General features: G+C 50.1%; 1 protein-coding gene across 3 annotated transcripts in view; it reads left to right on the top strand.

The window, feature by feature from the left end:
* TEKT5 (tektin 5) overlaps positions 1 to 5,106 on the top strand; it is a 71,614-nt gene extending 66,508 nt beyond the window's left edge. The window contains exons 7-8 of one of the 3 annotated variants that reach the window (XM_054455168.2): positions 1,528 to 1,700; positions 4,655 to 5,106. In XM_054455168.2, the coding sequence (XP_054311143.1) occupies positions 1,528 to 1,700; positions 4,655 to 4,875 (394 nt within the window). In that variant the 3' untranslated portion in view covers positions 4,876 to 5,106. Of the gene's footprint in view, positions 1 to 1,527; positions 2,272 to 4,654 lie in introns of those variants that run through there. The other 2 variants (XR_008494736.2, XM_054455169.2) reach the window with 2 other exon arrangements.
* The last annotated feature ends 9,618 nt before the right edge of the window (positions 5,107 to 14,724 follow it).

The raw sequence follows: 14,724 nt of genomic DNA, 5'->3' as shown, positions 1-14,724 counted from the left end.
GATTGCGCCACTGCGCTCCAGCCTGGACGACAGGGCGAGACTCCATCTCAAAAAAAAAAAAAAAAAAAAAAAAAATTGTGATAAAGTACACGTAACACAAAATTTACCATCAGTGACATTTGGTACATTCACGATGTTGTGCAACCCTCACCACTCTCTAGTTCTGTGATGTTTTCATCAACCCAAAAGGAAACCCTGTACCCATTAAGCAATCTTCTACATTCCCCCCACCGCCTGACCTCTGGAAGCCACCAGTTAACTTTCTGTCCGTATGGCTTTGCCTCTTCTGGACATTTCCTGTGCATGCAGTCATGCAATATTTGTCCTTTTGTGTCTGGCTTCCTTTGTTTAGCATCATGTTTTTCAAGGCTCATTCATGTTGTCGTAGGTATTAGTATTTCATTCCTTTTTTTTTTTTTTGAGACGGAGTTTCCCTCAGACGCCCAGGCTGGAGTGCAACGGTGTGATCTCAGCTCACTGCAACCTCCCTCTCCCAGGTTCAAGAGCTTCTCCCACCTCAGCCTCTCGAGTAGCTGGGATTACAGGCACCCACCATCATGCCCGGCTAATTTTTTGTATTTTCAGTAGAGATGGGGTTTCACCATGTTGGCCAAGCTGGTCCTGAACTCCTGACCTCAGGTGATCCACCTGTCTCGGCCTCCCAAAGTGCTGGGATTACAGGTGTGAGCCACCACACCCGGCTATATTTCATTCCTTTTTATTATAGCTGAATTATCTCCCATTTTGTGGCTGGATTACATTGTGCTTATCCACTCATCCATCCATCCATGGACATTTGAGCTGCTTCCACCTTTTGGCTACCGTGAATACAGCTGCTGTGAACATTCATATACACATTTTGGTTGGAACACCTTTTTTCCGTTCTTTTGGGTATATACCCAGGAGCAGAACTGCTGGACTGTATGGTAAGTCTATGTCTAACTTATCGAGGAATCTCCAGATTGGTCTCCTGTCCTGTTTTACTATCCTGTCTTATTTCTTCCTTTGTGTACATTACCCTTGACAGTTCTCTTGTGTATTTACTTGTCTGCCTGTTCTGCCTCTGCCTCCCCCTGGAAGGCTGAGCCTTGCCTGTCTTGCTTGCTGCTGTCTCTCAGTGCCAGGCACAGTTCCCAGTGCACCGTGAGTGCATCTACCTTGAACCGAATAACCTGGGCTAGGTCGGGCACTGTGGCTCATGCTTGTAATCCCAGCACTTTGGGAGGCCAAGGCAGGTGGATCACCTGAGGTCAGGAGTTCTTGACCAGCTTGACCAACATGGTGAAACCCCGCCTCTAATAAAAAAAAAATATACAAAAATTAGCTGGGTGTTGTGGTGCGTGCCTGTAATCCCAGCTACTCAGGAGGCTGAGGCAGAATTACTTGAACCCGGGAGGCAGAGGTTGCAGTGATCCGAGATCGTGCTACTGCACTCCAGCCTGGGTGACAGAGTGAGACTCTGTCTCAAAAAATAAACAAATAAAAATAAATGAATAACCTGTGCCTTCTCCTCTGCCCTCACCCCAGGCTGGTGAACGAGGTGTTCACCATCGATGACACGCTGCAGACCCTCAAGCTGCGGCTGCGGGAGACGCAGGACACGCTGCAGCTGCTGGTCATGACCAAGTGCCGGCTGGAGCACGAGCTCGCCATCAAGGCCAACACCCTCTGCATCGACAAGGAGAAGTGCATGGGCATGCGTAAGACCTTCCCCTGCACCCCGCGCCTGGTGGGCCACACCTGAGCACCGCCCTGGCGCCTTGTTCCATGCTGGCGTAAAATTGGAAAAGGCTGAGAAACAAAGTAAAACAGTATTTTGTTTGAAAGGGCCGAATTTCTTTTTTTCTTACCTGTTTCTTCTCTGCCTTTCTTTCTTTCTTTTCTTCTTTCTTTCTTTCTTTTTCTTTCTGTCTTTCTTTCTTTCTTTCTCTTTCTTTCCTTCTTTTTTCTTTCTTTCTTTTCTTTTTCTTTCTCTTTCTTTTTCTTTCTTTCCTTCTTTTTTCTTTCTTTCTTTCTTTCCTTTCTTTTCTTTCTTTCTCTATCACCTGTTTGTCACCTTAGGAACACAGTGTAAACCATGGTGTTTTAAGATTAGACTTGGCAGCTCAAAATCTAGACCCCAGCTCTGTCACTTAGAAGCTGTGTGGCCTTGAACAAGTTTCTAACCTGCGGTCCTCATCTATGGAATGAGGGTAGTCCGAGGTGCAGGGGACTGTCAGCAGTGTGGGGCACAGAAAAAAATAAAAAAATAAAAATAACCAGGATTTGCAATCAGAAGTTCCAGGTTTGAATGCCAGCCTTGGTAGATGGAGTATTTATTTATTTATTTGAGATGGAGTTTTGCTCTGTCACCCAGGCTGGAGTGCAATGGTACAATCTCGGCTCAACTGCAACCTCCACCTCCTGCGTTCAAGCGGTTCCCCTGCCTCACTAGCCGGGATGACACGCACCTGCCACCACGCCTGGCTAATTTTTGTATTTTTAGTAGAGAGATAGGTTTTCACCGTGTTGACCAGGCTGATCTCAAACTCCTGACATCAGGCGATCCACCCATCTCGGCCTCCCAAAGTGCTGGGACTACAGGTATGAGCTACCGCGTCTGGCTGATGGAGTGTTTTAGAAATAGCTATGGGAGGCCAGGTGTGGTGGCTTACGCCTGTAATCCCGGCAGTTTGGGAAGCCGAGGTGGGCGGATCACGAGGTCAGGAGATCGAGACCATCCTGGCTAACACGGTGAAACCCCATCTGTACTAAAAATACAAAATATTAGCCGGGCGTGGCAGTGGGTGTCTGTAGTCCCAGTTACTTGGGAGGCTGAGGCAGGAGAATGGAGTGAACCCGGGAGGCAAAGCTTGCAGTGAGCCGAGATTGTGCCATTGCACTCCAGCCTGGGCGACAGAGTGAGACTCCGTCTTAAAAAAAAAAAAAAAAGAAAAAAGAGAAATAGCTATGGGAGGCCAGGTGTGGTGGCTCACGCCTGTAATCCCAGCACTTTGGGAGGCCGAGGTGGATGGATCACTTGAGGTCAGGAGTTCTAGACCAGCCTGGCCAACGTGGGGAAACCACATCTCTACTAAAAATCCAAAAATTTGCCAGGTGTGTTGGTGCAAACCTGTAATCCCAGCTACTGGGGAGGCTAAGGTGGGAGAATCGCTTGAACCTGGGAGACAGAGGTTTCAGTGAGCCAAGATTATGCAACTGCACTCCTCAAAAAGTAGTTACACATAAAACTGCCGTATGACTCAGCAATTTCACTCCTAGGTGTTTACCCAAGAGAAGTGAAAACGATCCTCAAATACTCATACACGAATGTTCAGAACAGCACTGATCACATTAGTCAAAGGGTGGAATGACCCAAATGTCTATCCATGGATGGATGGGAAAACAAAATGTGCTGAATCTGTACAACGGAGTCTGATTCAGCCATAAAACGGAATGAAGCACTGATCCACGGTACAACGTGGATGAACCTTGAAAACAGGATGCTAAGTGAAAAAAGCCAGACACAAATCCCACATAGTGTATAATTCCATTTATATGAAATGTCCAGAATAGGCAAATCCAAATAAATAGATGCAATTGCTGGGAGAGGGTAATGGGAGTGACTGCTTAGTGTGTGCAGGGCTTTACTTGGGAGTGATGAAAATGTTTTGGAACTAGAGAGAGGTGGTCGCACAACATTGTGAATACACTAAATGCCATAGAATTGTTTGTTTATTTTTGAGTTGGAGTTTCTGTCACCCAGGCTGGAGAACAATGGTGCGTTCTTGGCTCACTGCAACCTCCGCCTCCCAGGTTCAAGCAATTCTCCTGCCTCAGCCTCCCAAGTAGCTGGGACTACAGGCGCCCGCCACCATGCCTGGCTAACTTTTTGTATTTTTAGTAGAGACGGGGTTTCACTGTGTTAGCCAGGATGGTCTCGATCTCCTGACCTCAAGATCCACCTGCCTCGGCCTCCCAAAGTGCTGGGATTACAGCCATGAGCCACCACATCCAGCCAGGCCTCTGTTTCTTAATATACCTCTTCCATAGGAGATTTCACTCCTTCCCTTCTTTTTTTTTCTTTTTCTTCTTTTTTGAGATGGAGTTTCGCTCTTGTCACCTAGGCTGGAGTGTAATGGCATAATGTCGGCTCACTGCAATCTCTGCATTCCTGGGTTCAAGCAATTCTCCTGCCTCAGCCTCCCGAGTAGCTGGAACTACAGGTGCACACCACTGTGCCCAGCTAATTTTTTGTATTTTTAGCAGAGACAGAGTTTCACCATGTTGGCCAGGCTGGTCTCGAACTCCTGACCTCAGGCGATCCGCCCACCTCAGCCTCCTAAAGTGCTGGGATTATAGGGATGAGCCCAGTGTGCCTTCCCCTCCTTTTAATCCTATTCATCCCCCTACTGACTCCCAAATTTCTGGTTTCTAAATCCAGACTCCTGAACTCAGCTCCTGATGACATTTCTAGCTTTACCCACCGAGCTCCAGACCACCCTCTGTTCCTCCCTAAGTAAATGCCCCACCAGCCGATCCCCAACCTTGGAGTCATCCTTGATTCCTCTCTTTCTCCCACACCCCACATTTAATCCATCAGCAAGTCATGTGCGTACTACCTTCCTAATCTTTCTTGAATTTGGCCACTGCTCACCTTCTTTTCTCTTCTCAGTGTTACCATCTGAGATAAGCACCTGTTATGTCTCCTGGGCAACGTGGGCAACAGGTACCATGGGGAATGAAGATGAGTCAACTTGGACTGTGACCCCCCCGAGGCACTTACAGGTGCTACGAGGAGACACAGGGCCTATACACCATCAGATGCAGCTACATTTAGGCAGACGGGGGCCAGTGATCTTTCAGGAAAAATCAACTTTGAAGTCAGGCGCTTGAGTTGGGAAGGTTCCTGCACTGCAGTGAGCCTCAGTCACCTTGTCTGTATAATGGTTCCCCCAACATGAGGATGTCTAGGAAAACCTCAGCATTATTGGGACAGAATCCTTGAGCCCATCTGAGCACCAAAACATGGGTAGAAAAAAATAATAGATCTCCAACACTTTTTAAGCTATTATTGAAATGTTCGTGGATGCCATTGGATTCAACCAATACATTATTGAATTGATACTGGCCTCCTGTTGTTTTAGATTTTCTTTGACAAATCCTGAAAATATAAAGAAAATATAAAGAAGGGGGCCACCTAATCTCTTGTGGAGACAGGGTTCTCCTCTTCTGTCATTATTTAAAAGAGGTGGTGGGATGACACCATGGTCAAGAGCAGAACCCTCCCTCCCTCCCTCCCTCCCTCCCTCCCTCCCTCCCTTCCTTCCTTCCTTCTTCCTTCCTTCCTTCCTTTCTTGAGACAGGGTTTTGCCATGCTGCCTAAGCTGGTCCTGAACTCCTGGCCTCAAGAGATCCTCCCGCCTCAGTCTCCCAAAGCACTGGGATGTCAGGTGCTAGCCATTGATCCTGGCATGAGCAGAACTTTCACACTAGATCTAATTTGACTGCACTCCTCACTAGCTGTGTTGCCCTGGGAAAGTCACTGAGTCACTGAACCTCAGTTTCCCTATCTGTCAAAGGGGGCCAATATTCATTTCCCCCATTCATGGGTGACTGTGAGGACTAAGTTTGGATGATAGGACTAATACCTCCCATATCTAAGGGGTATTCAGTAATATATTAAGAGTAGCAGCTCATATTTATTGAGGATTTGCTCTGTGCCAGGCAATTTTAAAAGTACCATCTCATTTTAATCATCACTCCGCCCTGAAACATGGAAATGGAAATTAAGGCACAGCGAGGTTAAGAAACTTACCCGTAGCCACACAGTCTCCTTATCTATATAATGGTCCCCCTAAGTGAGGATTTGCAAATAATAAATGACTGAGACAGGATTTAAGTCCAGTTATGAGAATCCAGGGTCTGAGCTACTACTGACCACAGCTTCCCAAATAAAGAAAAAACTATTGTTTAGGGTAGACCCACAGACCAAAAAGGGTCAGGCAAAGGCCAAACCCCATAGGGGCATCTAAAAGAGCAGAGGACCCCACAGCCTTGCTCTCAGAGGGGCTGATTTGATTAAACATTTCTCCATTCTCTGGAGAAGAGAGTAATGATAACAATAATAATTGTCCAAGGTGGGAGGGTTGCTTGAGGCCAGGACTTCGAGACCAGCCTGGGCAACATAGCAAGACCCCATCTCTAAAAAAAAAAAAAATTCGCTGGGCACGGTGGCGTGCACCTGTAGTCCCAGTTAGTTGGGAGGCTGAGGCAGAAGAATCACTTGAATCCAGGAGTTCGAGGCTGCAATGAGCCATGATGGTGCCACTGCACTCCAGCCTGGGTGACTGAGCAAGACCTTATTTCTAAAAAAAAAAACAAAAAACAACAAGTGGTGCTAACAGCTTGAATGCTTGGGAGATAGATGCCAAGTGCTCTATCTAATCCCCATGCTCAACCCCACTTTACAGGTAAGGAAACCGAGGCACAGCGAGTCTAGGTCCCTTGCCCACAGTTACACAGCTAGGATGGGTTGGCCCTGGCCTTCAGCGCTTATGTACCCACCACCCAGGTGGCCCCCCACTGGCACTTCTGCCCCCGCTCCTCTACTCCCAGCCAGTGTCAGTGACAAGGCACTGCCTGGGAGGGAGGCGGCTGCATTTTTTGCCTGGTCCAGAAATGTCAGTGCGTCACTGTCACACAAAGTCCTAGCTGTTCGCTCCTGTGATTCCCAAGGCACTCTAAACAAGTGTCCCTGCTCCCAGGGTGAGGGGTGAGGGGCGGAGCAGGAATGGGAGACAGGTTTAAAGCACACAATTAAAATTCCTAAGGGGCGATATGGAGTCTTATTCCATATGCAGAACATTCTTGGTCTCCATATGGCACAGGGGGCTGGGCTATAAGCCTCTTGCCACACCTTCTCCCATCCCATGTGACCCCAGACTAGCTCCCCGGTGGAATTCTCTGTGTCTCCGAGACAGCTGGCCCCTCCCTCCTCACCCCCACCCAGCAGGGCTGCTTGGGATTCCTGGCGCTCCTCCGGGGGCAGGCACGGGTGTGGGCACCCATGGGCCGCAGAACCCTGGACAGCCTGAGTCGGGGATATCCGAGGGGCTGTTGGCCCAGGCCACATGCCTGGTAGGTCAGCACCTGGCAGTATGTGTGTGTGTGCTGGGAGTGGGTGTCTGCAGCCGCCCGTGCTGGGCCCTGGGCTGTTGGTGGTCTCGGAAGATAAGGGAGACCCATCAGCTGAGGGTGTGAATGAGAGAGACCTGCCTTCCCCAGGCGTGTGGGCCTCCTCTCCTGATAAGGGGCTGCCCTTATCTTGGAGCTGAGAGCAGATAAGAGGCTGTCCTTATCCACGAACTGAAAGGCAGATCAGGGAGGACCAGGGCGAGGCAAGCCAGGCAGGACACTGGGAGTGCAAAATCTAAGAAGTCTTCACTTTGGGTCACTTCTAGTGTTTTTTTTTTTCTTTTCTTACTTTTCTTTTTTTTTTTTTTTTGTTTGAGACAGGGTCTTACTCTGTCCCCCAGGCTGGAGTGCAGTGGCGTGATCTCGGCTCACTGCAACCTCTCCCTCCCAGGTTTAAGTGATTTTCATTCCTCAGCCTCCCAAGTAGCTGGGACTATAGGCCCATGCTACCACACCCGGCTAATTTTCGTATTCTTTGTAGAGATAGGGTTTCACCATGTTGCCTAGGCTGGTCTTTGAACTCCTGAGATCAAGTGATCCACCTGCCTCGGACTCCCAAAGTGCTGGGATTACAGGTGTGAGCCACTGAGCCTGGCCTTTTTTTTTTTTTTTTTTTTTCAGACAGGGTCTCACTATGTCACCCAGGCTAGAGTGCAGTGGTGTGATCATGGCTCACTGCAGCCTCCAACTCCTGGACTCAAGCAGTTCCCTGCTCTCAGCCTCCAGAGTAGCTGGGACTACAGGGCTACAGGCACACACCACCCTATCCAGCTAATTTTGTTTATTTCTTGTAGAGACAGGGTCTCACTGTGTTGCCTAAGCTGGTCTCCAACTCCTGGCCTCAAGCGATCCTCCTAAAGAGCCTACCGAAGTGCTGGGATTACAGGTGTGAGCCATGATGCCTGGCCTCACTTCACTCTTGATGGTCTGGGGGAAGGGACTGGGGAGCAACTCTCCAAGGGTACATGGTCTCCGGTTGGCAATGAAAATGTTTTAGAATTAGATAGAGCTGATGAACATTGTGAATTCACTGTGAATACTCCTGAACACTTTAAAATAGTTAATTTTATGTTATACTAATTTCATCTCGATTTTTTTTTTTTTTTGAGACAGAGTTTCACTCTGTCGCCCAGGCTGGAGTGCAGTGGTGCGATCTCAGCTCACTGCAACCTCCGCCTCCCAGGTTCAAGCGATTCTCCTGCCTCAGCCTCAGGTGCCTGCCACCATGCCCAGCTAATTTTCATATTTTTAGTAGAGACGGGGTTTCATCATGTTAGACTGGTCCCGAACTTCTTGACCTCGTGATCCGCCTGCCTCTGCCTCCCAAAGTGCTGGGATTCCAGGCGTGAGCCACTGCGCCCGGCCTTCACCTTGATTTTTTAAGAAAGAGAAAGGGTCAGTTATGGCTGGTGCAGCCCATTCTCTTCCTTCCTCCAACCTTATTCTTGGACCTTTCTAAGGAAGTTTCTGCATGGAAATTTCCATTAGATACAAGAAAACTTAATGATTAAAAATTTGGAAAATATCTTGAAAATTTACGTAATAAATAAATCTATATACACATAAGGAGGACCTGCTCTCATGGCCCTTCAACTATAGGGTCTGCATTGGCACAAACCCACGGACCTCATCAATTGTACGCCTCCCTTGGCTCACCTTAGACCTGACTCAGGCCCCTGTCACCTTTTAAGGGTGCTCTGTGCTTTTGCATCCTGTCACCCTATGTTCCTCCCAGCACAGATGACAGCTTTTCACCCTCTTTGTGGGTCAGCACTTGAGTTTAAAGCACCCACTCTTACGTCTGAAGCCCCTCTGCCTGGATTTAAATCCGAGTTCTTCAGCTCCCCCTCTGGGTGCCTCTGCAACTCACATGCTCCAAGCCTCGGTTTTCTCATCTGTAAAATGGGGACAATGACAATAGTCTCTACTCATAAGGGCTTACTTAGCAAGGGTTATTTGAGTGAATGTATATGAGGTTGGGGCCAAAGAGACTGGCACACAGCAGGCGCTCACTAGCTGGTCCTGCTGGCCTAGGAGCTGTTAGGGACACCTTGCTTCAAAACGGAGAGCTACCTGGCAGGTGGGAGACCCTGCAGGGGCTTTGCCCACCTAGGACTTGCTGACTTGCACTCGGATTTAGCAAGACAGTGGTGCATGCTGGGTGAAAGTGGCTTCTCACTCACTGCTGCCTCTGGAATAAGAGGAGGAGGAGGAGAGAATTTGAGGACCCCAGGAGGCTGGGGAAGAGAGTAAATGACCCTTGGAATGGAAGGATGCAGAACACGCTGTTGGGATATGACCCCCTCCCTGTCGCACCTCTCCATACTGGTTTCTCAGAAATCCCAGTGGACTTGATTTTTTTCCAGAAGTGGAATAGGGAGCAGTATCATCAGTTTGCAGGGCAGGGTTCATTCTGTCCCCAACCCCCATCTATCTTCCCTGGATTCCAGGAATTTGGTTTAGGAGCATTAAATCTAAGAAAAGAGGAGATAACGAGGCTGGGTGGGGGAAAGTCTGGCTGCTGCGGAGGTGGGGAGATCGCAGATCAAGAATTATGGTAGGCGGCAGGGCCCCGCCCCTCACGGTTGCAAGCAAATGAAGCCACTCTGTAGCCCCGCCCTTTGACGCGCACCACACCCGCCATACCCCTGCGCAGACCTCGGGCACCTGGCCAGCTCTGTTCCAACCCAGCCCACCGTGGGCACTGCCCACCTGCTCTCCCCACTGCCACTGCCTCCTACCCACCAGCTTCTGCGGGATTGAGAAGCCGTTGGGGATCCCCCTGCTCCCCGTTTGCTCCCCAAGACTTTGGAGCATATGAGGTGGTGGTGGGAGCGCGGGGCTGAGTCAAGTGCAGGGATGAGGACTCTGCCCGAGGGGCCGCATGCCTGCTCCTCTGAGCTCCCTGCAGCCCATCAGTTAGCGTCTTGGCAGGTGACCCCTTATGGGCTGGAGGAGGTGGGTGGAATGTGTGTCGGGGGATGGGGGGTAGACCTGACATCACCTTCTGGAGAGCAAAGGGGTTTTTGGCAGTAGGGCCAACAGATTCCCTAGGGGGTGTCCACCCACCGCTGAGTCTGGGGGGATGCTGAAGCAGGCACAGCCGGTGGGAGAGGCCAAAACCCAGTCTACAGCTTTCTGTGTGCCAAGACAAGGAGAGAAGTGGAGCTGGGGCCTCCAGGCCACTTGGGCTTCCCCTCCTCCCTCTGCCAAGGCGTGCAGAAGCCAGGCTAGCCAGGGCCCGACAAGAAGAGGGAATTGGGAGAGAAGCCTGATTCTGCCAGAACCTGGCACGGGGCCTGTATGGCTCAGTACAGGCATCTGCTGAATGAGAAACCTTTTCAAAACAATGATCACAGCAGTCCTCTTGCACAAAACCCTCCCAGGGCTCCCCAGGGCTCCTAGGACACCCCATCTCCGACTTCAACTCACTGCCACTTCTCCAGCTCCCCATTACCCCCGAGCTGCGCTTTCCCACATCAGGGTCTTCGCGCGTGCTGTTCCCTCCTCGCTGAACATTGGTCCCTGTCCCTCCCTTCTTCCCCCGGTTCACAGCTTTGTGCTTGAGGTCACAGCTGTCAGTCAGTTTCCCAGGAAAGCCTTACCGGATCTCACTGATGGGTCCTCTCAGCTTCTTTTTTTCCCCAGTCCAGTAGATTTGCTTTCCTTAGGATGCAGTTTCCCAAACTGCCTTGAAAATAGAGTCATGTGAAATATATATGTTGTAAAAATACAGATTGCTTGACCCTTTCCTATGCCTAGAGTCAGAAGCTCCGAGAGAGGGAGCTGGGTGATGTTGAACCACCACCATGGGCTGGCAGCAGAGGGACGCCCCTACCCTAGGTTCTAAGCACCAGGAAGTGGGCACCAGCGTTTCTTTATCGTTGCAACCCCACCTCCAGCACAGCGTCTGGCATGGGATCTGGCTCGAGACATATTTATTAAGTGGATGGATGGCTATAGAATGAATGAAATTAGTCACAGTAACTAACTGTGATTCAATTCTGAGCATACTGTACTTCTTACCCGGCCTACACAAGACTAGCCCACAGGAAGAAAGCCGAGGTGGATGATGTGGGTGCTGGGAATCAGAGCTGAGAGAGAGTGAACAGGATGTTAATAAAACCCAAATGGGGTCCAGGATCGAGGCGAGTATGGGAAGAGGACACAAGTACCCACCCTGATGTAGCTGGACCCACCTCCTGCTGGGAGGGCATCTCTCCAAAGTCAGGTGGAGGCAGAGAATCGGTTACACCTGTGGGAAACTGATGACCCAGACAGGACAGGTTAACAACGACAGCAATGAAGATGTGCCTTTTGGGCATCCAGATAATGCTAGGCAACTGCTTTGAGCATTTTGCACTTCAGGTCATGCAGTCTAGTAGCTGCACCTGCTCCCTTGCTCCCTCTCCCTCTCCAGATCCTGCCATGCACCGCTTTCCTGTCTTTTCCCTCCCCTTCCCGTTCCTCCAAGTGTTAAACTTGGAATTGAAGTATTCATTCCACCACAGTGTGTCCTGGATTTCAAACAGCTCCTCTATCCCTGCCAATCTCTCCATTGGAGCCCCTCTCCATCTGTATTTTTTAATTTCGGGTTCTGTGAACATCACCTCTGCTCTGGAGGTCAGGTGTGGTGGTGGGGCTACCCCATCTGCTGTGAGAGTGTGGGGGTGAAGGGAGGAGGGACTGGGGATGGCAGAAGGAGCCAGCCTCTTTCCCCAGCTCTCCTGTCTCTTGGCTACCTGCCCTGCAGCCAGGCGGGCACCCACAAGAGGCTGCAGCCTGCGTTTCAGGATTTCTAGCTTGGCAGGGCGCCAGAGGGGGCAGGAAATGGAAAGAGAGGGCGGGAGGAGCCAGAGGCTTTCCCAGTGCCCTGCCCAGGCTGGGATGAACAGTATCTTTGAGATCAAAAACCAACTGGCCCACACCCTGCAGAGCTGGCCTTGTCCCTGCCCCCTTGATGGGAGGGGAGGGCTGAATCTGCAAAGTAGGAGGAGTGGGAGGTAGGGGCACTAGGGAGTGGGTGGCCCCTGCTGTCACTGGGCCCCAGGGGTTACTGTCAGGCCACACCCCCGGGAGACAGAAAGGACGCATTTCAGAGCTGGGTGGGCTGTGCTGACACTGAACGCTTGTTTGTCTGCCGCCCACACTCTCTGGGAATCGCCTGTGTGGCCGGGCACCCCAGGCGGAGGTTGCCACTAACAGGAGGTCAGTGGCCATCGGCTCCCCCTCCCCAGAGGGGCAGCTCTGAGAGTGCCCCAAAGGACAAGGGACTGGGACTCTGGGTGGTGACCTTTGGGGTAGGACAGGGAAAGACCAGGGTAAGCCAGAGCCCTGGATTTTGCCAGGCCTGGTGAACAAAGCACCCAAAAGGTTTTAATAAAAGGCTCTGAAGACTCTGCCAACCTCCACCTCCACCCCCACAAGGAGAGTGTGGCCAACTGGGTGACTTGAGGGTGAAGGGTGAGAGTGTTGGACAGGCCAGGACTCGCTCCTGCTGCTGCGGGCTCCCTGGAGCAGGCGTCCCGGGAAACCAAAAATTCTCAGCCCACTCCTGAGCGCAGAAGCAGTCTGAGCTCTGCCCTTCCTTTCTCGAAGACTGGCCTCCAGCTCACATGGGGCCCGGAAAGGAGCCCCCAGCTCCCCGGAAATCCTGGGTCCAGGATTTCACAAGACAGCCAGCATTAGGGCTCCACAGAGCATTTGCTGAAGTTCTTTTTTTTTTTTTTTTCTCAAAATGTACACCTTGGCTGGGATTCCCTGGGGGCAGAGAGGTGAGATGTGTTCACAGCCAGGAGGTCACGGACCTCCTGACTCAGGTGGGGTGGAACAGACTAGGTAGTTGGCATCTTGGATTCTGACTTTGCTCTCTTAATCTATAGTCTTATTCACGGCTGACTTCATGGACATTCTATCACACAGAAGTACCGTCTTAAAATTCCTTGTAATATTGAACAAGGAACTCTGTGTTTTCATTTTGCACTGAGCCGTGACAATTATGTAGCTGCTCCTGGTCTTAAAACACAAGGGGCTGGGTGCAGTGGTTCACACCTGTAATCCCAGCACTTTGGGAGGCCAAGGCGGGTGGATCACCTGAGGTCAGGAATTGGAGACCAGACTGACCGATATGGTAAAACCCTGTCTCTACTAAAAATACAAAAATTAGCTGGGCGTGGTGGTGTGCACCTGTTGTCCCAGCAACTTGGGAGGCTGAGACAGGAGAATCACTTGAACCCGGGAGGTGGAGGTTGCAGTGAGTCGAGATCGCGCCACTGCACTCCCACCTGGGTGACAGAGTGAGATTCCGTCTTAAAAAAAAAAAAAAAAAAACTCGAAAAATTAGTGGCTCTAAGATTTCTATTTAGGAGAAGCTTTGAAGTAAAAGGCTCATTAGGAGTGAGGTCTAGGCAGTTTATTCTGAAGCTGCACTTGGATAATAATAATAACAAAAACAGCATATTCTTATAGCACTTATTATGTACCAGTCACTATTCTAAATGCTTTATGTGGGGCCAGCCACAGTGGCTCAAACCTGTAATCCCACCACTTTGGGAGGCTGAGGGGGGCAGATACTTGAGGTCAGGAGTTAGAGACCAGCCTGGCCAACATGGTGAAAACCCCCGTCTCTACTAAAAATACAAAAATTAGCCAGATGTGGTGGCGGGTGCCCGTAATCCCAGCTACTCTGAGGCTGAGGCAGGAGAATTGCTTGAATCCAGGAGGTGGAGGTTGCAGTGAGCCGAGATTGTGCCACTGCACTCCAGCCTGGGCAACAGAGTGAGATTCCTTCTCAAATAAATAAATGCTTTATATGAGTTAGCTCATTTAATCTCCTTCCTTAGCATATCAATTATACTATTTTTCATCAGAACTACTACTATTCTGATTTTATAGAAAAGGAAACTGAGGCTTATTAAAATGAAAGAAGTGGCCAGGTGTGGTGTTTCATGCCCGTAATCTCAGCACTTTGGGAGACTGAGATGGGAGGATTACTTGAGCCCAGGAGTTTGAGACCAGCCTGGGCAGCAGATTGAGACCCTGTCTCTATAAAAAATCAAAAAATTATTGAGGCATGGTGGTGTGCACCTGTGCACCTGTAGTCTCAGCTACTTAGGAGGCTGAGGCAGAACGATTGCTTGAGCCCAGGAGGTCAAGGTTGCAGTGAGCTGTGATTGCACTGCTGCACTCCAGCCTGGGTGACAAAGCAAGACGCTGTCTCAGAAAAAGAAAGAAAGAGAGGAAGGGAAGAAAGGAAGGGAGGGAGGAAGGAAGGAAGGGAGGGAGGGAGGGATGGAAGGAGGAAGGAAGGCAGGAAGGAAGGAAGGGAGGGAGGGAGGGAGGGATGGAAGGAGGAAGGAAGGAAGGAAAGAAAGAAAGAAGGAAGGAAGGAGGAAAGGAATTAAAGAAGTGGCCCAATAAATCCTGGGCAGTTTGGCTCCACCACCCTTCACCCTCTGCTAGCACTCCTGTTTGTATTTAAAGTGGGTTTCTTGTGGACAACACATAGTTAGGTCTTGATTTTTCTCATCCATTCTGAGGTCTGTGTCT

The sequence above is a fragment of the Pongo pygmaeus genome, chromosome 18, assembly GCF_028885625.2.
Source record: "Pongo pygmaeus isolate AG05252 chromosome 18, NHGRI_mPonPyg2-v2.0_pri, whole genome shotgun sequence".
NCBI classification, from domain to species: Eukaryota; Metazoa; Chordata; class Mammalia; order Primates; family Hominidae; genus Pongo; species Pongo pygmaeus.
This window is presented reverse-complemented; position numbering and strand designations above follow the sequence as displayed.